The 25,994-nt window shown below is 53.0% G+C and overlaps 2 protein-coding genes across 2 annotated transcripts in view; both read right to left on the bottom strand.

Annotated features, from left to right (window-relative positions):
* Window positions 1-302: 302 nt before the first annotated feature.
* LOC119098366 (huntingtin-interacting protein 1-like) lies at window positions 303-15,827 on the bottom strand. Its single transcript, XM_037221285.1, is given in 18 exon segments — window positions 303-490; window positions 1,020-1,136; window positions 1,553-1,665; window positions 2,479-2,579; window positions 3,188-3,340; window positions 3,643-3,780; window positions 3,865-3,890; window positions 4,460-4,633; window positions 6,046-6,135; window positions 6,964-7,075; window positions 7,495-7,621; window positions 7,623-7,753; window positions 10,036-10,169; window positions 10,630-10,770; window positions 11,403-11,622; window positions 12,179-12,442; window positions 12,607-12,710; window positions 15,759-15,827. Coding segments are annotated over 17 exon segments (2,319 nt in total). The 5' UTR covers window positions 12,697-12,710; window positions 15,759-15,827.
* Window positions 15,828-20,484: 4,657 nt separating this feature from the next.
* Window positions 20,485-25,994, bottom strand: part of LOC119098365 (uncharacterized) — an 8,293-nt gene continuing 2,783 nt past the window's right edge. Inside the window, exons 4-5 of the mRNA XM_037221284.1 lie at window positions 21,343-21,470; window positions 20,485-20,545 (exon numbers count right to left, since the gene is read on the bottom strand). Of these exons, the coding sequence (XP_037077179.1) occupies window positions 20,485-20,545; window positions 21,343-21,470 (189 nt within the window). The remainder of the gene's footprint in view (window positions 20,546-21,342; window positions 21,471-25,994) is intronic.

The raw sequence follows: 25,994 nt of genomic DNA, 5'->3' as shown, positions 1-25,994 counted from the left end.
ATAAAATAACTTGTGGTAGGTTTGTGCATGCGCAATCACCCCGGCAGTCGTCTGTGCATGTGCCCTGCCGACCGACCTGGCCGACACTCTTCAGGAGCTGTGGGCGGGGTCGGCCGACCATCACGCGCCGCCGCGCCACCCGGGCCTCCCGGCGTTCGGTGAGATCTGGTCCACGGTCCGGGCCCTCCGGTCTGCCAGCTCCTCCACATCGACGACCCGGCACAGCGCCACCGGTGGCGGCCGGCACGACTGTCGCCCCCCCCCCCCTTGCCGCGGGGGCGGCGCAACCGCCGTCCGCGCGCCTAGAGCGGCTTGTCCACCTCCTCCCAGCCCTCGAGGTCGCCGGCCAGCTGGTAGTGCTGGCGCCGCAGCGCCGACAGCTGCACCCGCTCGCGCTGCAGCTGCGCCTCCAGCTCCAGCACGCGCACCTGCGCCTCCATCTCCTGCCGCTTGGTCTGGTGCAGTGACAGACTGCCAAAGTCGAACACGGCTGCCGGCGAGGACGCACCGTCACAGTCTAGGTAACCGTCACGGCCGGCAGTTCACGCCGCGGCAGACGGTCAAGGTCACGGGCAAGGCGCGCGGGCGACTCGTCCCATACTGCGGTGGATCGCTCGGCGCGGTGACTTGCACCGGAGCGCCAGCACCGGTTCCCAACGGAACGGCGGGCACACGATCGGAAGGGCAAAAACTGGTGCCACCGAGGCGACTGGCCGCGAGTACACATCAATGGGATGCGGCTCATTAGTCAGGTCAGACACAGGGGCGGTGAGGGACGGTACACTGGAGGTAAGGGGCGACCGGCCGCGAATACATATCAATGGGATGCCGCTCATTAGTAAGGTCAGACATAGAAGAACCTGTTCAATGATCTCGACACGGCAAAGCCTTGTGACTGAGAAACGCTCCGCTCCATGCGCCAGTACTCCTTCACACCCTTCATGCCAAAACAAGCTGCAAGGCACTGTAAGAGACGCTGCAAGTCTTCACGCCGGCTGCACGTGCGCGCAGTGACATACCTTTGTCCTCGACCAGCTGCATACAAGACTTGGCGGTGGCCACCACGGAGCCGGTGGCTTCCGAAACACCGCGCGACGCCTGACCGAGGTTCGCCAGGTTCTTGCTCTGGCGGTCGGCTGGAGATGCGTGGGTCAGGTCAGGTCAGCTGAGGTCACGCAGGTTTACTGGGCTCGCTGTTCATCGGGATGTACCGAGCTGCTGCTGTGCGTCCCTGACCCCGTGACGGGCTCTGGTGTCGGGTGACACGCAGTTCCATGCCCGCCGCCATTTCAGGATCGTGGTGGGAAACACGTTCACTAAATCTTCAAGCGCCGGGGGTAAAACAAGCCGCAAAGCCCGCCTTGCGACGACGCAACGATTTCAGCCCACGCGTTTGGCAGGACCAAACGCGCGTCAGTTCGTCATCGTAGACAGGGCATACATACTACGAACAATGTCGGAACTTCGAAACCACCCGACCGATGCAGACACCGCTGCGGGGTAGCGCCGACGCCCGCCGTTGACCCCTGAAGCGGAGCCTCCCCCTCCCCACCTTTGACTTTGGACGCGATGACGAGCTGGGCGCTGGAGGCGGCGATCTCGTGGGTGACCACAATCAGCTCCTCAAACTTGCCCGTGCCTGCCACCAGCCGGTCGGCCGCGTCCCTGTCCGTAGATCGGGGCCAGGGTCAGCGGTGGTCAGTGCCCGCCGGACGGAGGTAGGGAGGGGGCACCGCCAGAAGCACGGAGCTCAACAATCCAGTGCGACTCGGTGGCAGCGATTTGCCGGCCACTCCGCCGGGTCCCGAATGACAAAAAACGGCAACCTTCTGAATAGCAGGTGGTGACGTTCCGCCAGATTCGTTCCGTCTGCCCAACAGCAACGCTCCGATCCCCTATCGAGGGCGGTGCGTGATGGTAGGGGGGGGGGGGGGGGGCGTCAGAGTGTGCGGAGGACAAACAACGTCCTTCTCCACGGACAGAGCGGCCGCGCAGAGACGGCTGACAGAACTGTGCGGTTTCAGAAGGGGCAACAGAGCCGGTGCGACAGAGCGCTCCCACCGCACGCCAGGAGGGTGCGTTAGGGCACTCTGGCTGCACGCCACGAGGGTACGACAGGGCACTCCGGCTACACGCCAAAAGGGTACGACAGGGCGCTCCCACCGCAAGCCAGGACGGTACGACAGGGCACTCCGGCTGCACGCCAGGACGGTACGACAGGGCGCTCCAGCTACACGCCAGGAGGGTGCGACAGAGCGCTCCCACCGCACGCCAGGAGGGTACCACAGGGCACTCCGGCTGCACGCCAGGAGGGTACGACAGAGCGCTCCCATCACACGCCAGGAGGGTATGCAGAGCGCTCCGACTGCACGCCAGAAGGGTGCGACAGAGCGCTCCCAACGCACGCCAGGAGGGTGCGACAAGGCACTCTAGCCGCACGCCAGGAGGGTGCGACAGACCACCGCCGACGGTACGTACAGCAGCGACTTGGCGCCCATGCCGACAGCCTTGGCCGCCGAGATGAGGCCCTCCGTCCAGCGGTGGTTGCGCTTGTAGAACTCGGTGGGCGACGCCGACCCCTGCGGCAGGCGCGACACGTGGCAGGCGGCGCCGGCGGCGGCTCCGCGCCCGCTGTCACCGCCGCCGGTGGCTGACCGCCCACACGGCACGGCGACGGCCCCGACCCCCCTCCCTCCCTTGGCGTTAGTGACGGCCGGCGGGCGCCGGCCCCGACGGACGGTAGGTGGCAAACGGCCCAAGTTGGCGCATAACTCAGGCGGCGGCGGTCGCGGTGCGACAGATACCGCGGTGGGGAATGATTTAATACGCGACGGCGCAGACGTTCCCGCTCGCCGACTGCTCGCGTCCGCGTCTTTTTTCTTCTCTTCAAAGTGGACCTGAATGAGCCATGGCCCAGTCTTCGACAGGACCCTGCCACCAACACCCCATGCCCATCCCTCAAAACCATGACCACAATGCGCTTGTACCCATGCGCATCACGCAAAAAAAAATATCAATGCGCATCAGCATTGATATCATCACAACTTGGCCGTCTCAAACACTAAATGGGCGTCACACAACACACAGCGTCACAGCCCGCACTCGGTCGTCGAGCCTGCCCTTCTCCACACCATGGACCACAAACTCCCCCCCCCCCCCCCCCCTCACTCTCCCAGTCGCCGCTAACCTTGCCCTGGGCGATGATCTCGGCCTGCAGGTCGCGGCTGCGCTGCACCAGCACCTTGATGGCGCGCATGAGGCCGGTGCACGAGTCCAGGATCTTCTCGCTGACCTCGAGCTTGACGCCCGAGTCGGCGGTGCGGGCGGCCATCAGGATCTCCTGCGGCGCCGGACGGATGTCAGACCCCGCCAGCCGACGCGCGGACCGAGGCAGCAGACCCCGCCCGCGATACGCACGCTCATTCGGCCGCCGGCTGGGCGGCAGCATAGCAGCTCGCCACGGCCGGCTGGCCGAACGCTCGCCGCTTGGGCACGTGCCGGCCGCGCACGGCGCGCACCACAGCAGTCAGTCGACACCGCCCTCCCGCCGGTCGAGCAGCGAGACTCCCGGCCACACCCGCTCGGCGCGCACGCGCCATCCGCCGGCACAGAGCCGGTCGCGTCCGGCCCGCGGCGCCGCACCTGAATGCGCGCGGCCGCCGCCTCGATGGCGCTGTCCATGGCGGTCATCTCCTGCTCGACGAGCGAGGCCACCTCCTCGCCGCTGACGGCGCGCAGCGAGTCGGCCACGCGACGCGTCAGCTCGCCGAGCCGCGCCAGCTCGGCGCGCGCGGCGGCGGCCGGCGCGGCGCGCTCGCCGCCCGCCGTCCGCCAGCCGGCGAGCAGCTGGAGCGACGCCGCCGCCAGGCTGACGCACACGGCCGACATCTCTGCGGGCGGGGCGGGGAGTCAGGGTGCAGGCCGCATGACAGGGAGCCGATCACGAGCGGGATCCGATCACGGTCCGAGGTTCGCGACCGTGGTGCGGCGGTCACGCTACGCGCGCGGGAAAACAGAACAGGGGTTCGAGTCCGCACAGTGCCTGTCCAACCTGTCAGTAAAAGTGATGATTTGGGCTTTGGGGCGCATCGACTACGTTGGTCATATGGCGCAGTTACGATGAGAGGCGGGCGACGCCATACAGCCTCAGATGCTAAATGCATCGTAAAGCTTTAATCACAAGCCAAGGCTTGGAGAAAATGGGCGCAAACTCCTTCTCGCAGCAAACAGCATCTATTCCAAACTACAATCAATAAACAGACTCGAACGTAGTTAACTTGCTGGAATGCAGCAGCCTCTATCAACAAAGATGCAAACAAACAAGTAGCACCCCCTCCTCCGCCCCGAAGAGGGCCACGACGCACACCACGGAGCACCCGGCTCAGCCGAGCACGTCAGGGTAACCACAGGTCCTATCCCTGCGAGCCGCCGGCCGCCGCCGCGCGCCGCCGCGCCGCACCTTCGCCCAGCTGAATGTTGGGACTAGTGTTGGAGGTAGCCTTGCCGTGCAGCAGGAACTGCCCGGCCATGTGGGCGAACGAAAGGAGCCGGCCCAGCAGCTCGGGCCCGTCGCCGGCGCCCGCCACCGGCTCCAGCGCTTCCAGCAGCGGCTCGATCTGACCCAGCAGGTACTCTGGCGGACACGCGGGCAGCGCTATGTCAGCCGCAACACGGGACAGCCGGCATCGGTCGCCGCAGCTGACCGGCGAATGCTGGACACGACGGACAACGGGTGCTGGGTGAGAACGGCGGGGCGCAGGCCAGCATTAGACACGGGAGATGCTCTGGCAGACATGAGGGCACCGTGTGGTCACGGGGGGGGGGGGGGGGGGGGGCGGACCGTCACCACACACAGCCGGTACTAAGGCCCACACAGCGGGCGCTATGGGACTAGAGCGAGGTACAGCACCAGTGAGAGTTACGGCAGCACACATAACATGCGGCAACAGGGGACACAGGGGATGCTGTGGGACTGGAGCGAAGTACAGCGCCAATGAGAGACACGGTAACATACCGACAGGGGACGACAGGGGACACAGGGGATGCTGTGGGACTGGAGCGAAGTACAGCGCCAATGAGAGTCACGTTAGCATATCGACAGGGGGCGACAGGGAACACAGGGGGCGCTGTGGGGGGTCAGAACAAGGTATAGCACAATGCGAGTTAAGGCCACACACAGACAGGGGGAACAGGGGACACAGGGGACACTGTGAGACCAGAGCGAGGTATCATGGCACGACTCTAATCGATATAGGGGACCGCAGCAGCTACGTCACGTCTACGTCAGCTACGTCACGTCAGCTTACGGTCAACCACCACAGCTACGTCACGTCTGACTCACAGACACTCGGAGCCTACTCGGGCTGATGTACGCGACGGTGCACGGCAGTTACGGTTTGCGACATGCAGGTCACGCCATTCACACATCACATCATCACACACATCATCGCACCAAGCTTGTCATCGCAAAGCTCAGCTTTGAGCATTTAACTGCATTACAAAGGGGAAAACTTCGCACCTACAAACACCACACACATCAGCGTACATGACTCCGTTTATGGGAGAGATGTACGAAAATACGCCGTGAGATGTGAATGAAATCCCGCATGGACTAATTGTTAAGACTATCGTCCTCGTGTGGTATGTTACCACCTGCACAGACGTGGATGGTATTTCGAACAATGACCCTGTCCTTAATACTAATGCCTCGTTCCAATCTTCACGCAAAATGGTGCAGATGAAGTCCTGCAACTGAAGGATTATAAATTGTGCATGACGTCAAGGCATGCTATGTAGAGCATGTTCGAGACTGAGTGCGGCTGTCTCCACACACACCAAACCACGCGGACAACCCTATCTGCAACCAGCTAACTCTTCACACTTCAATCCATTAGCAAAATGCTGCTGTTTGTCTGCAATAATTCACTGAAATGATTGCGAGCTATCATACGGCCCGAGCACCACCAAACAGAGGGGGTGGGAGGGGGGGGGGGCGATGTTGCAGACATCAGGCCACCAAGGTCGCCTGCCGGACCACACTCTCACCTGGAGTGCACGTGACGGCCGAGAACATGGGGTTGTCGAACTCATCCAGCGAACGCTGCACCATCTGCTCAGCCGCTGTCACGCAGTCGACTGCGAACGGCACGGAGAGGCGTCAACACGGCGCACACCGCCGGACGGACGCACGCGCCGGGTGTGTCGTCGGCAGAGCGTGCACGGCTGCGGGGCGGTAAGCCACAGGCGCCGCGAACGACTACACATGGCCTAATCAGCGTGGGCTCTGCTGCAGTTTGCCGGAGACGCACGACGGCGTGTGGTTGTTCATGCTCACTCTTGCATTCCAACGTCAGTTGCGGACGTTTAAAAGTAAATATACAATGTTTCGAGTAATGCCTTTCGTCGTCCTCAGGTTTGAGCAGTCCTTGGACGAAGAGTTGTCAGGACTTTGTACTGAAACGAATTATTTACACCTGGCGACGACAAAAAACCTTGATGGTAGCATTGCATATTTGCTTGATACAGCTGACGTGTTTTATTAAATATGAAAATTGGAGAGCGTTCTTTTAATAGCACAACTAGGTCTTAGGAATTAAAGTTAGAGTTAAACCAATTACGTCGATGTCACAAGTAACACATTTTGGGGTTATGCTAAGACGTGCTCACCTCATGCCGGATCAACATCTGTCATCCACACCAACTAAAGCAGTGAAATCACACTATTCCCCTCACCCCTTTACACCCTGACCCTGAGCCGTGCCTTCCCCTCCCCCCCCCCCCCCTGTCCTCCAGCGAGTGATGAACACGCCACCGAAGCTCCGCGCCGCCCGCGGTACCGGCCGTGCTTGCGCCGCCCGATCGGTGGTGCGTCGGCTGACTGACCAGAGTGCGCTGAGCGCGGTCGGCCTGCTCGCGTCGGTGGCGCGCCCGCTCGGCCTCCAGTTCAGCCTGCAGCTGGCGGGCCGCGCGCCTGCTGCTCGTCGCGCTCCACCTGTGCCAGGCTGGCGTGCGTGGTCTGCTCCTGCAGCTGGCCCTCCAGCGCCGCGCACCGGCTCCGGGACGTCTGCAGCTCCGACTGGCCGGCGGCGCGCGACGCCGTCAGTGAGGAGGGCGGGAGTGGGGGGGGGGGGGGGGGGGGAGAGCAGGGCGTAACACTGCACTGAGACCATGGCCACCAGCCCGGAGGGAGAATGCAATGACGAACAGATGCGGATGTTTTTCGGAAGAGACTGGGTTGTGAGCACGTCGCTTAAACACATGCTCGATATTCAGATGCAACTAGATCAGGCGGTGTATTAAATAGTACCTCCCACTGAAAGGCACAGAATGCTCAAACGCTGGACCCTAACAATTAACAGCAGACATGCTGATACCACTATAACCAACCGCCCAGCTCACCCCCGACCACCATACGCCACAGGCTAACCGGCGTCTGTCCGGTCCCGTCGTCCCATTTGCAGCGCGGCGTCCGTCGCGTGCGCGCGCGCCGCTCACCTGAATGGCGGCCAGCTCTGCCGAGCGCGCCTCCGACCGCTGCAGCTGCTCCTCGGCCACGGAACGCTGCTCGCTGAGGCTGCTCAGCTGCAGCTGCAGGTCGGCGTGCGCCAGCTTCGTCTGCTCGCGCGCCCTGCTGCTCCGAAAGCACCTGCTGGTCCACCTCGGCCTTCTGGCGGATCAGCCGGATGTGCTCCTCGCGCAGCTGCTGGTACACGCCCTTCATCTTCTGGAACTTTTCGTCGGCGGCGCGCGCGCTCTGGCTGGCTGCGGCGGCGGGCCGTCTCCACGCTGGCCGACAGCCGCGCCTCCAGCTCGGCGCACCTCTCCTGCTCAGAGTGCAGCAGGCTCTCCCGCTCGCCTAGCTGCAGCTCCACCTGCTCGGCGCGCGCGCGCAGCGCCGCCGCCTCCTGCTGTCGGGCCAGCAGCTGCTGGCGCAGCTGTTCCTCCACGTCCGGCCGCGGCGGCGGCGGTGGTGGCGGCCCATCCACAATTTCCAGCGTGTCTCCAAATCTGCGAATGGCACGAGCGGCGCCCTCAGCAGAGCGCGCGGCCGCACCGGGCAGCTGACGCGCTCATGACGTCACAACCGCGCCCGAGGCTCTCCGCGCATTCTATGGGCAGGCATATGGCTCGAGCAGGTATCTGGGTAACATCTCAGGGTCGACTGACACTGCCAACTCGCTCACGCCTGCGCTGGAAGTACTGTGTAAATTCAGTCGCGATGGACCAGCGTGGACAAAAGTGAAGAGAACAGAGATCGGCTCTTATCCGGCCGCACGACGACCACCGATAGATGCCGACGTAAGGCATTCCCGACAAACGTGTCGCTGACCTGTCGGAAGGCCCGACTCCGACATGTCGACTAGCGGGTCCGCCTCCTCCTCCTCCTCCTCCGGCAGAATCACAGCCGCCTCCACCTGGTCACCTCCGCTGGCACGCGCGGAAGAAGTTGGGGCGGGCTCTGCCGGCAGCCAGAAGACCGTCAGCGGCGCCCAGCGGACGGCAGACGCACTGAAGCTTCGCACAGCAATGTTCAAGACTTGATGTTGAACTGCCGTGCATAACTGGACGTGGTATGCTTGGAAAGTCTGGACACGAGCAACGTTGAGCCAGTTACACCCGCTACGGCGAATTTGTCGCAGATTCTCGAACGTGAATTGGCTTTGTTCTTCGTTAGGGGGAAGCGTTTAAGAAATGACTGGACGACGGCAGCTAAAGGAAGGATGTCGGTTACATTCCATGTGAGCTGCTCATACCAAACTGGGGACGCCGCTGGGCTCAGTTGATGAGCGCCATGCGTTTTCGCCGACTCGCTTTCGTTGACCTTCAGTGACATGTGTCGCTCAGCTCCAAACTCCATTCCTCCTGTTTTTAACCCAAATTTGTTACATTTGAAATACTCATACATCAGAAGCGAATTGGACGACCTAAATTATACAGTTCTATTCTGTCGATATCAGCCTGATGTCTCTAGCAATCATACATGTATAGCTAAATTAAGCATTTAACTAGACACACAACGTGGGTTAAGGGTAGGTTCCGCACCTCTTTAGCCTATTACGACACAATTTTAACTAAAGCGGCCAACACACTTTCGGTCAGCAGGCTTTTACCAATTAAATCAGGCAATCAGAACCTACTTGTCATCGAAAACTGGCAAACGCTGAAGCATGACAAAAACATATTGCAAACCGCAAATCTGTCCCATTGCAGTTTACGAACACAGCAACTCCCATTTCAAGCAGTTATTGTTAACATGGCACCTGCCATATATTTTCGGGCAGATACGACAGAAGTACCTGTTCAAAACAATTCCTTCTGACACTTATGAAGATTTGAAGAGCCTGTAAGCTGCCAGATGACCCATGTTTCCTACTCTGACACATTTATATGATGCATGGGCACCCCTCATTGCTGACGACGGCCTGGTAATGCCAGTGTCTTAGAAAATATTGTGTTTTACCATAATTTGTCGTTGGATCCAAAAATGTTAAGCATATCCCAATTCTGTTGCTGTAGCACAGCATGCTGATGCTGGCCTTCTGACTGGGCACAACTAGCTGACAAATAATGAAAGCTCAGTTCAATCTGCGAGTGGATAATTTGACAACTTGGTGGTCAAGTGCTGGCAGAAGCAACACATTTGAGTTCTGTTATGTTGTTACATATCATGCTATACAATACTAACACTGCATGACCATATTTTGACGAGTTTCAACCACAGCAATATTTGTAAAGGAAATATTAGCATACAAAAAGACTGGCTTCTCGGAGTATATCTGATAACGGCGGGGATACGGCTCCTTCCCAAACCTTGGAAAGTTGTGATGCAATAAATTGGCATAAGGCCCAAATTATTCCCCAGAACTGAGTTACATCACTGATCAAAGTGAAAGGTTTCCAAATGGCTCAGTCAGGACATGGAAATGGAGGACAATACTTGGCAGATTCAGATGGTGCATCTAGCTTTTCCAACTGCACTTTTATAACCCTAACACTCTGCTACCAATGGTGTTTTGACCTTGGCATCCAACATACCTCAGGCAACTGTGGCACCTGGATTAGCGTCTTGAAGTACTGCAAGTTGGCCGACTTGTGGTAGAACTGCTTCAGCGAGGCGAACAGCTTGTTGAAGCGCTGCCGGTGTCCGGAGAGCAGGTCCGGCGGCAGGACTGTAACAGCACGGCGCGCGCTGCCAGCGGCCCACCCAGACGGCGCGGAGCTCCTCCGAACACCACGTCCGCGGCGTCTGAGAGACCCCTGCTCCGCAGCGATCTCCCAGCAGAGAGACGCGAGTCGAGCGCGTCCGTCCCGACCCCCCGAAGATGAGTCTGACGCCACTGTACGCCAGTTGCGCTATCCATAAGATACATCGATAATATCTGTGGTTTCAAATTCCCACTGGTCATCACGCTGGCATAGGAGCCGAGGGGTCAAACAAAATGACAGAGGGAGAGAGAGAGAGAGGGAGGGAGGGGGAAAGAGAGAGAGAGAGAGGGGGAAAGGGAGAGAGGGAGGGGGAAAGGGAGAGAGGGAGGGAGAGACATGAGAGCGCACGGAACAAGAGCAGTGGGCTGAGAAAGCGCACGCGGGGCGATCTACGTCAGCCGCACCCCGTGCCGAGGCACTCACTGGAGTGCAGCTGGAACATGATCTTCATGGAGTGGTTGTAGAGGGCGATCGAGTCCTGGATGCACGGTATCAGCGGCGCCAGGCGGCACTGGCCCTCCTTGGTCATGGACGACGAGCGCGACATGTCCAGCGAGCCGAACACTGAAACGCGCGCGCGCCATGCCGTGACGCTGGCAACGCCGCGCTCACGTCAAGGCGAACACGGGGGCGCGGGTACGGACACTGCCGAATGGCAGAGCGGAGCCGGACGGGTCCACGAAGCTCAACGGCACGACTTCGGCGTGCGGCGCGGCACGTTGCGAACTGAGGTCGCCACGTGATCCATGGAGCGATCATATTCGCAGCACACGCTTAATAAAATGCAGTTCAGTTCAGTGCAATTTAGAAGTTTAGAGGTGGTGACTGACTGACCACCGCAATCTCGCGAGTTCGACAGTCGCCAGGTACCATGTTGGGCCTTCCGGTGCAACACTACACAAAATATTGGAACACCTGAATAGGCTTTGCAGTCGTTAAATGTCGTTGCACAAGATAAACTTCGTTGCAAACCGAGCAACACTGAAGCGCTGCACCTAAATCAAACACGGTTACCGGCCGAGACGTTCACAGGGCCCATCACCAAACGTTGCCGCACAGCCTGTTTCACAGCAATGGAGCCCGAGCGCAACATCCACGGACGGAAGGCTCTCGGGTGGGCAAAGTTCCGATGAATGCCACAGCAGCCGGCGACCGGGTCGTGCCGGTAGGCGGGACCGAACACCGCAGTCACCCACCGGCTGACTGCATGGTGGCGATGGCCTCCAGGTAGTCTAGGATCTCCACGGCCATCTCGAAGTAGTTGTTGGGGTCGTTCTCGCCGAGCCGTTCCAGCTCGTCCTCGCTGAGCGTCAGCGTGCCCGGAAAGCCATGGTACTTGATGTGGAAGCGCAGCTTGACCAGCAGCACCTGCATGTAGCTCTGGATCAGCTTGCCGTAGGCGTCCGGTAGGTGGCCCTGCCAACAGAGAAGCCGACACTGCAGAGATGCGATGGTGGAGGTCAGGCAGCTGTCATGGGGTCCAGGTGGAGCTCATGATGGGGACCGGCTGAGGCTGTAAAGGGAAGGTCACATAGAAGTTACTGTGGAAATGAGGTCACGATCAAATGGTGATTGGAGGCTGTTATAACGCAAGTATCACGTGGAGGTGGAAGCAACTCACTCAACAGGCATACACCGAGTGAACAACGAAGAAAGTGCTGACGAAGCGAAGAGCGATTTGCGGGCCAAGGGGACAGGTCGAAGCTACACAGGGCACGAACTGGAAGCGATAGCATCGGTCGAAGATCCACAGCAATGACATCCCACCCGGACCTGCACCGACCGCACGAACAACCCGAAACATCCGAGCAACGTCACCACGGGCGGCGTAACCGGACCGCGGCACCAGACCACGGCCCAAATCGCACACTTCTAGCCTTCTCGGAGCGCGACCACAAGGCTCCACGAGCGGCCGCGCGGCACGCGTCCGCCGGCGCGGCCAGTGCGGCCCGACGCGGCCTGCAAGACGTACCCAGAAGGTGGCGAGTTCTCGCAGCATGTTACGCCGGCTGTATGATTCACGCATCGTGTTGCGGTACCCCTCACGCAGCACCTTGTGCAGCACAAGGCAGAACTTCCAGCAGGTGATGGGGTGTTCCTGTAGCGGCACGCGCTCGGCCAGCGACCAGAAGGTGTGCGCGCTGTGCTCGTGATGCGTGCCAATGATCAGAGCACGCACGTGCTTGGTTTTGACCGGCATCTCCTGCGAGCTGGTCGCCTTCGAAAAATGCGACATCTGTGGGAAGGAAAAATTGGCTACATAATAAAGGTGTGCTGCTGAATCTACTATTTCTGGAATGCTGGGTCAATAAATGACTGATTATTATCAAACCACATGCAGCAAAATAAATCACTCACACTTCAAGTAAGACCACATTGTGTTTTTTTCTTGAACAGTACCTGAGTTTTTTCAAACTCTATCCTCTGGGCGTCTAATGATGAGGTTGCTCTCCTGTTCAGCAAAGCCCTCTGCACCTGTCTTGCAGCCATGATAAATGGCTGACCTGGAAAAGGGACAGCATCATTTGGAGGGAACACATTGGTGGAAGGTTAGTCCTTCTTGACAAGTTTAACTTATCCACTTTGTCCTTTGAATTCAAGTGTTCTGGTCACAATAGTTATTTCATCTGCTGGAACAGCTTTGACAAAAATATTCAACCCCTCCCCCTTATAGGGTGATGACAAGGAATAAACATGAATAATTGCCAACTGCAGCTACAATAGATGATGGCAGATAACACATCTCCATTGAATTGGGTCATTTAATGATCTTGTGAGTTTCACCCATCTCTTTTCCCCTTTTGTTCTTGAGGGAAGAGGGCACAGCACCCTGCAGTGTTCCTTTGTGCAAATGTTCTGCAAATTGTCACATTTCTGCCCACTTTCCTCCTGCTCAAGTGTTTTGCTGCTTTTGGACATCACATACAAAATAAGATACATCATATACAAAATTTGGCATTAATATGTGATTGTTTTTATCTTCAGGCATTGCCTTGCCTTGCACACATGGTTCTTGGCATGCTTTTAGAGTTCAGATTGCTATCAGTAAGAGTTTCACAATGGGCATGCATTGTAGCCCTGAAGGACTCTGGTAGGAATCAAGTTGACAAAAGTCTTACAGCAATTTTAGTTTCATTAATTTAAGAACAATCAGATGAATAACAAAAACAAGCAAATATGTATTAAATCTGATCATATACTTATATGTGAACATCCAGATTTTGTGGCAAAATGGGACTGGTTATGTGCCAGGGGCATGGTCAATCTTATACTCAGATGTCACCTGGCCTTGTATGTACAGGGTCTGATCTACCACAATACAAAACATGAATAGTTGGAACTGAGAAAAGATACAAATGTAAGAAGTAATGAGCTCCTCTTTCCTGGAAAAAATGATGTAATCAATCCTATCAGTGGGAGTAGGGACAGGATCAGAAAGATCTGGTTTGTATTTGGACTGAATGATTGATAGAGCTAGTGCTGGGCTGGGGTGAAGTGGAGTGATCACAGGTTATATTAGGTTGGGTGATATTCTGTTGTTTTGTGGAGCAATGGTAACTCCCCTGGCCACCTGCACTTTTTATATGCTTAATTCAAGTCAAAGTACCATTAGTGTCAGTTAGTTAAGTACACTGTATCACCTGGGTCATTGCATTTAAATTGAAATGCCCATAACATTTGTGTACTACCAATTTCACTGTGCTATGGAGTGCTGCAGTAGTACATTCACAGGATCATGCACAAGGGGCAGGGACCTGATGCCATATGGCAGCCCATAAGATTCTGACATGCATACAATGTAAGCATAAGAATAAATGCCTATCATCAGAACAAAGCAAGTTAGTTAAAAATATGCAGATTGTTGATGACTTGAAATGTTTTTTATTAAAATTTACCTGCATGCAGCAAATAACAATGTTTTTTTGGTAGCAAATTAAGCTGTGCCCTGCCTCGCTCCCCCAACGTCAATTCCCACACATGCCCCTGTGCAGCTAGACCTGACCTGACCTGTTTCAGGCACTGTTACATTCTGAAAACTGTGGGACACACATAATTCATGTCTCAAGAACATACAGATATCTTTCTTGCAGGATGTGACTGGGGGCTTGCTTTCTGACAATATGCCACAGGGCCAAAAAGGGAGGGACAAAATGGGACAGAATGGTTAAAACTACCATCAAAATACAGGAAAGCAGGTTTCTCTCTCCAGAGATGGTAACTTTGTTCTAAAAGATGGAGGAAACTGTAGCCTCCAAATAAATAGAAACCATATCTCTGGACGTACCATATATCTTTACACAGAATATCCACTTGTGAGCAGAGTGCAACACCCAACAAAATTAGGAAGCCATCAATCTAGTTGCAACACATTTTGTGCACATTTTCTTAAGTGTGTAAACAGGCGGGTGATATTGAGGCAAACATCAGGCTGGTTCTGGAAATCTGGAACATGAATTTCTTCATTGGAGTAGGCTATTTTACTTTGGGGTAGCTCATGGTACCTTGGGTCAGGTAGTAAAATGGAACAGAGATCTGGTGGAACTAGCAGGCACAATTTATCACATAAAAAGGGAAGGAATGCCACTCTATAAAGGGAGCACAGCCATTGTTACAAATGCTTTAAGACCAAGCAGCTGGAGCTATATCACATTGCCTGCCTCTCACCATGGCAGGAAGGGCAGGCACCCTAGGGAATGAAACCCCATACCTTTGGTTTTCCAGATGCACAACTTAACTTCTTGAATACCAGTACCCTAACTAATCTATCAGTAACTAATCTTGACTACCAGTACCCAAGGTAAGGATGACCCAAAGACCAACTGCCCTATCTTAGCCTGTCTGGTTCTATACATGGATGCTGCACAGATGCAAGCCTTTTTGCTCCCACCAGTCATGTGCCTGCACTTAACAGGCAGACCAGTCACAAACAACTGTGTGCCAGTCTGGCCCAGTATCTGCATGACAGCTTCAAATCTGTGAGTTTTTATCACTGACACTGCACAATGTTTGACACACTTCTTCCTAATATAAATTTTAGGTAAAGCTGTGATGAAAAATGTTGGATGGCAAATCCAGTGAAATTCTTATTTTTCTTGTATGTATTGGGGAAAAATGCAGCTCGTAAATAAAGATAGCACCATTACAAAATCTTGGCGACCCCTAGTCCTCAGAGCGCAGGCCCCCGCCCAAGAGAGACATTGGCTTCCACATTTGAGGCGGGACCGGATCTGCCCGGAACATCCTGTTGACTGGTGTGCCGCAGTTTGCACACTGGTAGATAAGATGGCCCCTTTCTACCTAGATAATGGGGTGACTAGCGGTTACACGTGAAAACGGAATGATGCGCGTTGCTGCGCTCCGCACCTAGTCTCACACACGACCGAATCCCCTCAGTCCCCGGGCACCGAGCAGCTAGCACCACCCTACTCATAACCAATTTAAATTGAAGGAAATGTTCAAGTAAACTCCAAGTTGTTTCAACGTCAAACTCAAATTTCACAAAAAATCAAACACTTTTACCGCCAGGACGCAGCTTCCAGGTATGTACTTACCCAATAGGGACACCCGCAGCAAAACGCGCTATCGAATAGCTCCTCGGGCGGAACGCTCCAAACCCTGGCCCCGCAGGAAAATGAAGCTCTCGCAGAAAAGTAAACACCGGAAACGGTCAAAAAATGGCGCACTAGCTCGTAAAACGGCGAATCAAGTCCCATTACTTGACTGCCATTTGACCGGCCTAAGCACATATGACTTGGACAAATCCTGCCAATTGTTTCAAGTGTCTGCCGTTTCAGTGAAGGTCGCAGGGCACAAATTGATTAACCGCCTAAGGTGTGAGGCACATGTTTTATGACATAAGGAACTCCCCATCTTAACACATTTGCTCGTTCAATGGCTGTTCCTGTTGTCTGATGCTGTCCAGCTCATTCACCACAGCGGTCTATGATCCATCGTCATGCTTAATTAAGTGACTCATTTCGTAGTGCTTCACACGTTCATCTCATTGAGCCCGTAGCACGGCACATACGTACAGCCACACCTTCTAAGAATGTTCAAGATATTAGCAAAACTGGTCGCAGAACAATGAAGCAAAGCACTTCAAAGCAAGAAAAAGGGCTGCAACTTTGGCACAGTATCTGATAATTTGTCATCCCTTTGTAAAACGTCGTCACACCACTTTTATGGAACACCAGCGGCTGTATTGACAATGTAAGTGCACAGGACAGGGATGGATCCAGGATTTCGTCAAGGGAAAGGCTACGCTTCGCTATGGCGCCCCTGGAACGTGCTGTCCTTCGCTCCTCTCACAACAATGTTCCAGGATTCCGACCACCTTACTTTCATATGCTTGCGTTTTAATCGGTCAAATATCTAAAATACATTAAAGGAATGATCTACCAGATTGAGTCCACTTTATCTTTCGAGGTAATTATTCCGATTTCTCATGACGAACTTGAAGATTTGGGACCGTTTGTAGTACCCCTGAACATTAGTTTGTCTTGAAAACAAAGGTTATGTGGACTCGAAATAAGGATTTTGGTGCCCCTTCGGCCCAAGAGAAGGAGACCCCATAAATGTATCCAAAATTAGTTGTTTATTGTGCAATTTACGTCACTCAGGGACACTTTCCAGCGTCCTAGTGTTGTTGGGAAGTTCCTTCACGTGTTGGCCAGAGCCCACATATGGCTCCAATGGCCTCCCATGCAGATCGTTTAACATATGGATCGATTAAATCCTTTCTAGAACCTCCCTCGACACATTTGCATCGACCAAGTGGGATTCTCGAGGAAAACATGCCAAGTTGGTGTCAATCATTGTTCATACCTTACGTGTAGACAAAAATGAGACATTTAGGTTTTCATAGACCTTTAATCTACCTCCGGAAGGCTAAACTCAAGTGGAGGAACGCGTACATATTTCTAGTCCAGCGAGATTATCAAGTTACACGGCATAGCATACCCTCAGCCGACCATATCTAAGGACGTAATGCGATAACCACAAGTCATTTTGTCTCTGAAAGCTCCAAAAGGTAAGTTTTTAACAATTTCTTAGCGTTCTATGCAATGTTAATGACATGTCATTCGGAAAGTGACCTTAGGTCACGAGACATGCCCCGTGATGCCTGACTATTCGACAACACCACGCCAAATGCTGCATAATGTATTGGCGCAGCTTACGAAATTGATATTTCATCCGCCTGCAAACGCTTTGCTGTTGAAGGACGGCTTTTGGCTGCTGAGCTCGCTCCGTCGTCAACCGGTAGCATCTGCTCTGTGCACGTCACGGGAGATTCTACACACACGCACACACAGAGGGAACACAGGGATTCTCTACGGTCATGGGTGCCCTTGTACATTGGGATGATATTAAGCCACGCCAGGGGTGTAGTGTTCTATCCAGTTGGGGCAGGTGGGAGGGGGTCTGCAGGTCCCATCCCACCCAACTTGAGCTCCAGACCCCCAGTTTTGTGGAGAAAGTGGGTCAAATTTAGGAACAAACTTGTCTGTCGGCAAATTTTGCCGGTAGTTTCCGTCATTTTTCACTGTCCAGCCCCCCCCCCCCCCCAACCCCACCCAACTCATTTTGTGAAACTACGCCCCTGTGTAGCGCTATACACTGCCCCTGCCCTGGTGACCAGGACAGCATTCACAATTAGCACATTATTTCAGTTTCATTTTATGGTCATGACCGTTTGTTTCTACCTTGCCAAATGAGTTGTTTAGGTTATAGTAGGTGCTCATGCACACAGGCACGACAACACCCACCTAGGTGCTCAGGGGTTACCTAAAGCACCCACCTTGAGACCTGGGGTAGAAGGTGTAGGTTGTCAAATTCATGTAAGAAACTTACGTTGTGCCTGGAAAATACTTGCTTAATCTTTGTGCGCCAAAAAATGCGAAGTCTTTTTTAGTTAGTATGTTTGTGCTCCAAGCCGCGTGGTCAGCCGAATATGCAGCGGTCGTTCGACGTTCCCAAATTGTCGGACTATGGACGACGAACTGTCGCTGTGAGATAATTCGAAATGTCGCTGTGAGAGAGCTCGAGGTGAGAGCCCAGGTAGGCGCTCGGAAAGCTTGGATTAAATCCCAAAGATAAATGTTGAAGCCTTGATAAGCTCCATCGGCTTATGTTTGATAAAACACGCATTATACATAACTGTGAAAGACATAAGTCTCATTGACGAAAATGCCAACAAATCTTGCGGTTCAACAAAAATAATGACAATCCGTTCCAGTCATGAGTCATCTGATGTTGATACGGGGAGATATATTTCATTTATCGTGGAAGCGTCCACGAGGGTATTCGTCGACGTCTACATTACGAAAGGAACTTCATCCCAAAATCTGCTGAAGAAATACGTTGCCTGCAGTGGATTGGAAACAAGCCAAAGATTGCTGAAAACCATAAGTTGTAAGTGTAGTGAACAGAATGCGGTTGGAGACTTACATGAAAATTGTAATTTCACTCGGGAAACTTGAGCTGCAGGGCACAGCAGAGGAGCGGGATTGTGCGACCCCCCCCCCCCCCTCCCCCCAATAAGGCTAGGACGTTTACTTTTTCACCAAAGAGGGCTTCCGACTGAAAATAAAAATCGGCGTGATGCGCGCTCACCGAGCTCCGGGTCCTTGACTTAGCAAAATCCTGGCAGTGCCGCTGTACAGGAATTGACCATTCGCACCATTCCACTCACGACACGCCACTCCACTCACATTATGTGAACGCAGTAAATGTACGGTCTCCGCGTATCATGGACACCTTGAAATAGTCTGTTCAACCAAGGGAATATTAAGCATGACAGCGCACTTCAATCATGGAAAAGACTTGTGACATATGGGATGGGTTCTGAGTAAGGATACATCAAGATGAAATGTCATCGGGATGATGCTTTTTCAACATCCCCTGAATCACATTGACTTTGGAGCATAATAATGTCTAGATCTATGCAATAGCCATCAACCCATGTCAAAGTCGAGAAACAACGAAGGAGGACATGCATGTGCACAATAATTTCCTGAGCAGGGTCGTGGTCTCCAGGGGACTCACGACGGGCACCACAGTGAAGTGATCACATGCTACAGCAGCTCCACATCCTCACAATATCTCTGTTGCATTTTCGCAGGGCTTCTCAAGATATGCTTTTGTATACTGGAAACAGCGATGTGAAATAAAGCGCAATTCAGACGCTCTTAATTCATGCTTTTGCCAAACATCCGGGGATCCAACGGGCTCGTACTGAACCCCCACACCCATCTCCCCAATCCCCGGAGGACAAGCCCGTGCGCCTACCTCTGTGTGCTTCTCTGAGAAGGTGTGGGGTTTGAGGTCCCTCACGCAAGTGAAAAGTTTCAGCTATGTGTTCAGCCGTCCTAAAGCTACGGCAAATCGCAGAAAGTTACTCATACGAAGGGAATTTTGGCGGACCGGGTGGAGGGGGGCAATAGGTTTACACTGACTGATAACATCACATGCTACCAGTCAAATGAACGCTTTCTTAGTTACAAAGAATTGATAATAGGTTCTGAGATCGAAGACTGTAAAGTATTATCCGTGGTTAAGGCATAACTCAGGGTCTCCCGGTGATGCTGGTCACTCGATTTTGAAGCTGCAATGAAGCTGCGTGCTGTTGGTCGGACGCGGGGTGTTTTAAAGGATTCGGACAAATGCAGCGCTTTTTTCTCTCTCTTTAGATTACGGACTATCACAGAGGCGGTGTTGAAAAAGTGTGGCGTGAGAGGTCATAACCTTGCACTGTAGCGGGGACGGTGAAGTACTACTGTCACCGACTTTACTGACGAAAACCAGCGCTTCTTACACTGGCTTTGTGTGAAATTAATTCATGCGTTCATTAGTGACAGCACTTCTTCTGTACGGCCTGTTTCTTTGCAAACCCTCTTTTCTACGTTCATATTTATTCTGTCCCAGACAGCTACCTACACAACATTGGTCTACGCATCCACCTGCCAGTGGGAAATGACACTACGAGGCCAAGCTTTAGTGCCACAGACACAACTCGCCAGTGGTGAGCACGGCGATCGCAAATCAGCACGCGAAGATTAACGCACTCCACAAAACCGCTCCAACTTAAAGCTTCCGCCAAAACTGGGCGGTGCACGGCGGCGGCGGCTGGCGGGCGTGCACTGCGCACGCGAATACACAGACCACGGGTGCACTGAATGCATCACGAGGCATCACGAGCTTCGACGCAGCCGCGCCGCCGCCTGCTGGACATCGAGCTTAGCAGCCGAGGCGCCGCTGCCATTCACCGGCGCGCATGGCTTAGCGGAGACGGCGAGCACCCGACACGCGAGCAATGACTGCTCGGACGCGTCGGCACGGCCTGCCGCGTGAGAGGCGCACGTCCAGGTCTCACGCGTGCTGGCCCGAAGGGCCCGGCCGGGCGTCGCGGTCGGTGGCGGGGCTCGAGCCGGGGCCAGGTGCGGCGCCGCGCCCTCCGAGGCCGACGACTGAGCCGCCCCGTGCGGATTACTGCCACACGGGCGCCGCTTCCGAGAAGGTCTTAGCCACGGCAACCGAGAGGAGGACGGCGCGGGCCGGGCCGCCGCCGCCGCCGCCGCCGCCGGCCCGGATGTCGGATGTCACCGGCAGGGTCGCCGCCGCCCGGAAGCAGAGGGCGGGGTCATTGTGATCAGGGGCGGGAGAGGGAATCAGAAGTCAGGTACGAATGGAACCGCCAGAGGTCAGGCCAATGGAGTCAGGAGCAGATGGAACCACCGGGATCACGTCAGGCAGAATCTGCTGGAATCGCTCTCAAGCGGAACAGTTCCGAGACAGAAGCACGGATTACAGGCTCGGACCGGAACCAGGCGCGAAGGTCAGGAGTGCACGGTATATACCCCGATCAGGAGGGTAATGGTCATCTACGATCAGGAGCAGGCATGCAGGGCTGTCTGGGATCAGGATAGGCATATGGCTCAAGCAGGTTTCTGGGCAACACCTCAGGGTCGACTGACACTGCTCACTTGCTCATGTCCGCGCTGGAAGTGCTGTATAAATTCAGTCGCGCTAGACCAGTGTGGACGAAAGTGAAGAAAACAGAGATCGGCTCTTATCCGGCCGCACGACGACCAACGATAGACGCCGATGTAAGGCATTCCCGACAAACGTGTCGCTGACCTGTCGGAAGCGCCCGACTCCGACATGTCGACTAGCAGGTCCGCCTCCTCCTCCTCCTCCTCCGGCAGAATCACAGCCGCCTCCACCTGGTCACTCCGCTGGCACGCGCGGAAGGAGTTGGGCGGGCCCTGCGGACAGCCAAAAGAACGTCAGCGACGCCCAGCGGACGGCAGACGCGCTGAACCTTCGCACAGCGATGGTCAAGACTTGATTGGAACTGCCGTGCATAACTGGACGTGGTATGCTTGGAAAGTCTGGACACGAGCAACGTTGAGCCAGTTACACCGCTACGGCGAATTTGTCGCAGATTCTCGAACGTGAATTGGCTTTGTTCTTCGTTAGGGGAAGCGTTTAAGAAATGGCTGGACGACGGCAGCTAAAGGAGGATGTCGAGTTGCATTCCATTTGACAGGACATCTTTCGCCGACTCGCTTTCGTTGACCTTCAGTGACCTGTGTCCCTCACCTCCAAACTCCATACCTCCTGTTTTTAACCCAAATGTGTGGTATTTGGAACACTCATAGATCAGAAGCAAATCGGAAGAAGTCAGTTATGCAGTTCGAATCCGTCGACATCAGTCTGATGGCTCTAGCAATCATGCATGTAAAGCTAAATTAAGCGTTTGACTAGACACACAACGTGATTATAACAGAAGTACCTGCTCAAAAACAATTTCTTGTGAGACTTATGAGGGCTTGGAAGAGCTTGTAAGCTGCCAGATGATCCATGTTTCTTACTCTGACACATTTACATGATGTGTAGGCACCCCTCATTGCTGATGAGGGCCTGTTAATTCCAGTATCTTAGAAAATATTGTGTGTTGCCATAATTTGTTGTTGTATCCAAAGCTGCCAAGTGTATACCAATTTTGTTGTATCACAGCATGCTAATGCTGGCCTTCTGACTGAACCCGGCTAGCTGACAGAAATAGTAAGCGCTCAGTTCTTAAGTGAATAAGTTGACAACTTGGTGGTCACCAAAAAGACTGGCTTCTCGGAGTATATCTGATGAGGGCGGGGGATACGGCCCCTTCTCAAACCTGGAAAGTCGTCATGCAATAAGTTGGCATAAAGCCCAAATGATTCTCCAGAACTAGGCTACATCATGCGATGTGCTACCATCTACGGTAGCGGACCTATATTTTAGTGACAGCTTCCCTTTTATATCGTTTGCGTTCGGTGGCGCACAATGCTTGTATATTGCCGCATGACGTGGGGTCTGGAAGATAGACGAAAAGGACGAGCATAATATATGACGTTTAAGACCAATTAATGATAAATAAGACTCGGACACGATACCACATGGTGGCAGCGGGGCGAGACCACATTGCAGCACAATCTAAAAAGGAGGGAGGAAATATCTAGTAGCGATGGGCCAAATTAAGAGCTTCGATGGTGCGCGTCACGTGCGCCGCAACCGCCGCAGAAAACAAAAAATGTCTGATTCTTCATACCTCGCATGGATTGGAAGGCTGCTGACCAAAGCCTTGCCCTAAAGCTCTTCAAGCAGAAATGTGAACTGTTTTTCTCAGTGAAAGAAATAAAAAAGAAAAACAATTGGCAGTGTTGGAAATTCCAAAAATTTTCCTGGTAGTCGAGTACACATTTTCTGTAGTGGAGTACAATATTATCCAAGTGCTGCAGGTCATTGCAGCTTTATTTAGGTTATCTTTGTGAGTTAATAGTACAATAGGTGGCCCTCAACAAAAGCACCGCTTTTTGCTTTCAACAATTCTTGTAAAATCACTTTAAATGGAAGGAAACATCAGTATTAAACATAGTACACTGAAGCAACACATACTCATACTCTGTACTCTGAAACACATGTGCATATACATTGGTTTGCAATTTATGGAAGGCTCTTTGTTTACACTCCTCAAAACGGAGGACCATTACGTATCGGGCTTATGCACTCTTCAAAGTGGAGGGTGGCTACACACCGGGCTTATATACCCTCAAAAATGGAGGATGGGACACGCTACGCACAGCCAGACAAAAATGGTACGCAAAAATGCAAATGAACATGCCACAAACTGCTACCCTACTCATGCTCCACCACAATCACGCTACTCACGCGCCTCCACGGTCACGCTACTCACGCTCCATCAGCTAACTGGTTTTAAAAACAGCTGAACATTCATGCCCTCCACCTTCTCACTCCCGGTTAACACATGACGCCCTGCACGTCCCACCCGAGCAATAGAGACAGGCAGCACTCTTAACCGATTTACCGAGGTAGCGCAAGTACAATGCCTGACAGACCCGTGCAGACCGGCCAAAAGGGATCGGAGTCAGTCACTCCGCTGACTCCGGCGGATAATGCAAGGTATTAATAGATCTTGATGCGTTTTAACCGATATTGCGAAGCATGATAATTTAGGTCGCAATTAATGGATGTTTTGTCCTATTTAACCCTTCTCCTTAATTTTCCGGGCCAAAGTAATGGTTTCATGTTACTCTGATGTCCTGGTGTTTTTGTTGGAGTGAGATGGCTGTCTCCGAACAGTTTTTCGGCTATAGCAACGTTTTTCAATTTAAAAGGGTGTTTTTGTGAAGCCAGAACTACCAGCTTTAATTTTGCACCTATAAGTGACAAATTTAACTTGGTTTTAAATCCACAGCTGTCGTAGTATTTTTGTACTCCGGATACCAGGAAGTGGCCAAAAACACAACCACATGGCGGTTCTGGATCAGTACAAAAAAGTCCTTCATAATCGTGATGCCCATCTCTATACAGCTTCCCTTCAAATGTTTTACAAATCTGTTCAACGCATGAGCGCGAGCGGAATATTCATGCTCTTGACAAATCAGCCACGAGGAAGGCGAATCATTATAATCAATTGGAGGGTTTTGCTATGTTCAATCTCCAACCCGGACTGGGAGGCGGGGCGCAAGCCGCTGAATAGTTGAGACGTTTTCGGCGCTGAATTGCGAGTAATTGTCTTAGTTGCATTGCCTGACAACTCTGTGGTGGCGCGTGAGAAGGCGGGCCGTCTGCGGTAGGTGTTGGTCGTGCGGTTTTCTATGAATGTTCGTTGTATCCTTGGCAATTAATGCGGTTCGTCGTCAATGGTAGATTAAGGTCGTGTTCAAGCTTGAGTTGGTCTGTGTAGGGCATAGGAAGTGAGGGCTTTGCTAATCTACAGACCGGTGCAATGCTGGTACTCGTTTCTCATTTCCCGGTATGGTTCAAAGGCGATTCCATTCAACATTCACAACGCTTTTATTTTTCACAGTTCCATACATGGTTTATCATACACCTAGGTGGCAACCAGTGTCTGAAACTTGAGTGTTTCTGGTGTTTTTAACCCCAAAACATTTTGTCAGGGTCCTAGAATTGCCGACTTTGGGTGTCAAGCACCCCTATGGGAAGAATTTTTCACATCCTTTTCCACATATTTTACGTGAATTTTTTCACTCCTGCCAGGCATTGTCTAATCGCACATGCCAAACCCCTATTTCCCTTTCGAGCTTTTCAGATGTCATCCAAAACCGATCTGACTGAAACCACCAACATAAACGAGGGCTCCACAGAACCTGACACCTATGGCTATGTCCTTGCCTCGCCTACATCTGAATCATGTCTATGTATGCACAGAGCAAGGGCGCCAGGTAACCCTCCAAGCCCAAGGACCCCAGCGACACCAGCTGCTTGCACCCATGAAGTTTGGTTTGTTTACAAAATCATTCACAATCTGCAGCTGTACGCCAAATGCAAGGTTTTCACGCACCCCCTACTTTTTGGTCTCATCAGCACACCACGAAAGCAGAGACTGGTACAAACATCAACAAGACCTGGTAGAGAATTTTACTCCATGTTTTTCTTTTTTCCCGAGGAAACTTGACCACTAAATTGCATCACTCCCAAAATGCATGAGTGAAAGGTTCAAGAAATGTGTTCTAAATTACATTTACAAGATGAATATCACCACTTGAGTACTTTTTTAACAGATTTATAAGTCAGATCAGCTGATAACAAAATTTTGCGAGAGAAGTACCAGTGTTTATATTTAGTTACTTTAGTTTTTCTTGGCATCATACGAGTGTGATACCACTTTATTCTTCCTTCCTTTTCGATTGCCTTAAGAGCTACCAACTGCTGCTTAAAATTTTGACCAATTTCTCTGCAAGATGCTCCAACTGCAAACTTGTACATATTTCATACATGAATTGGATTAATTCGCCAGCCGCCCAAACATGTTTGATATGCACCCAAACGTGAACAATTCGCAGGGAATGAAGGAGGGCAATTTGAAGCACGAAACTTATTTTTACCGCCATTTGTGCCCTCTTAAACCCTCGGTTAACCGCTTTCTTGGTTCATGGCGGTGCTCATCATGATAAATCTAGGCCTTTCGAGTGTCCAACTCACCAGGCTACCTGGCAAGGCTATCCAAATGCTGCCATATAGAGCCTTGGGACAGACCTGACGCAGCTAATACAGAAGTGTTTCATGGCGAAATTCTGCTCTCTGGAGATGTTTATCATGCACACCTCTTACTTGTTTCGCATCTTAATCTCGTAGGTTGTGGGCATGATATTATATATATATATATATATATATATATATATATATATATATATATATTTGGGGGGTGAGTGGGATGACTCTGCCAGCAGACCATGCAAAAGGTACTGCCTTTTTTTTTTGGG

This window comes from Pollicipes pollicipes, unplaced genomic scaffold (assembly GCF_011947565.3).
Source record: "Pollicipes pollicipes isolate AB1234 unplaced genomic scaffold, Ppol_2.1 Scaffold_4740;HRSCAF=5597_pilon_pilon_pilon, whole genome shotgun sequence".
NCBI classification, from domain to species: domain Eukaryota; kingdom Metazoa; phylum Arthropoda; class Thecostraca; order Pollicipedomorpha; family Pollicipedidae; genus Pollicipes; species Pollicipes pollicipes.
The sequence above is the reverse complement of the archived record's forward strand: the minus strand, read 5'-3'. Positions and strand labels throughout refer to the sequence as shown.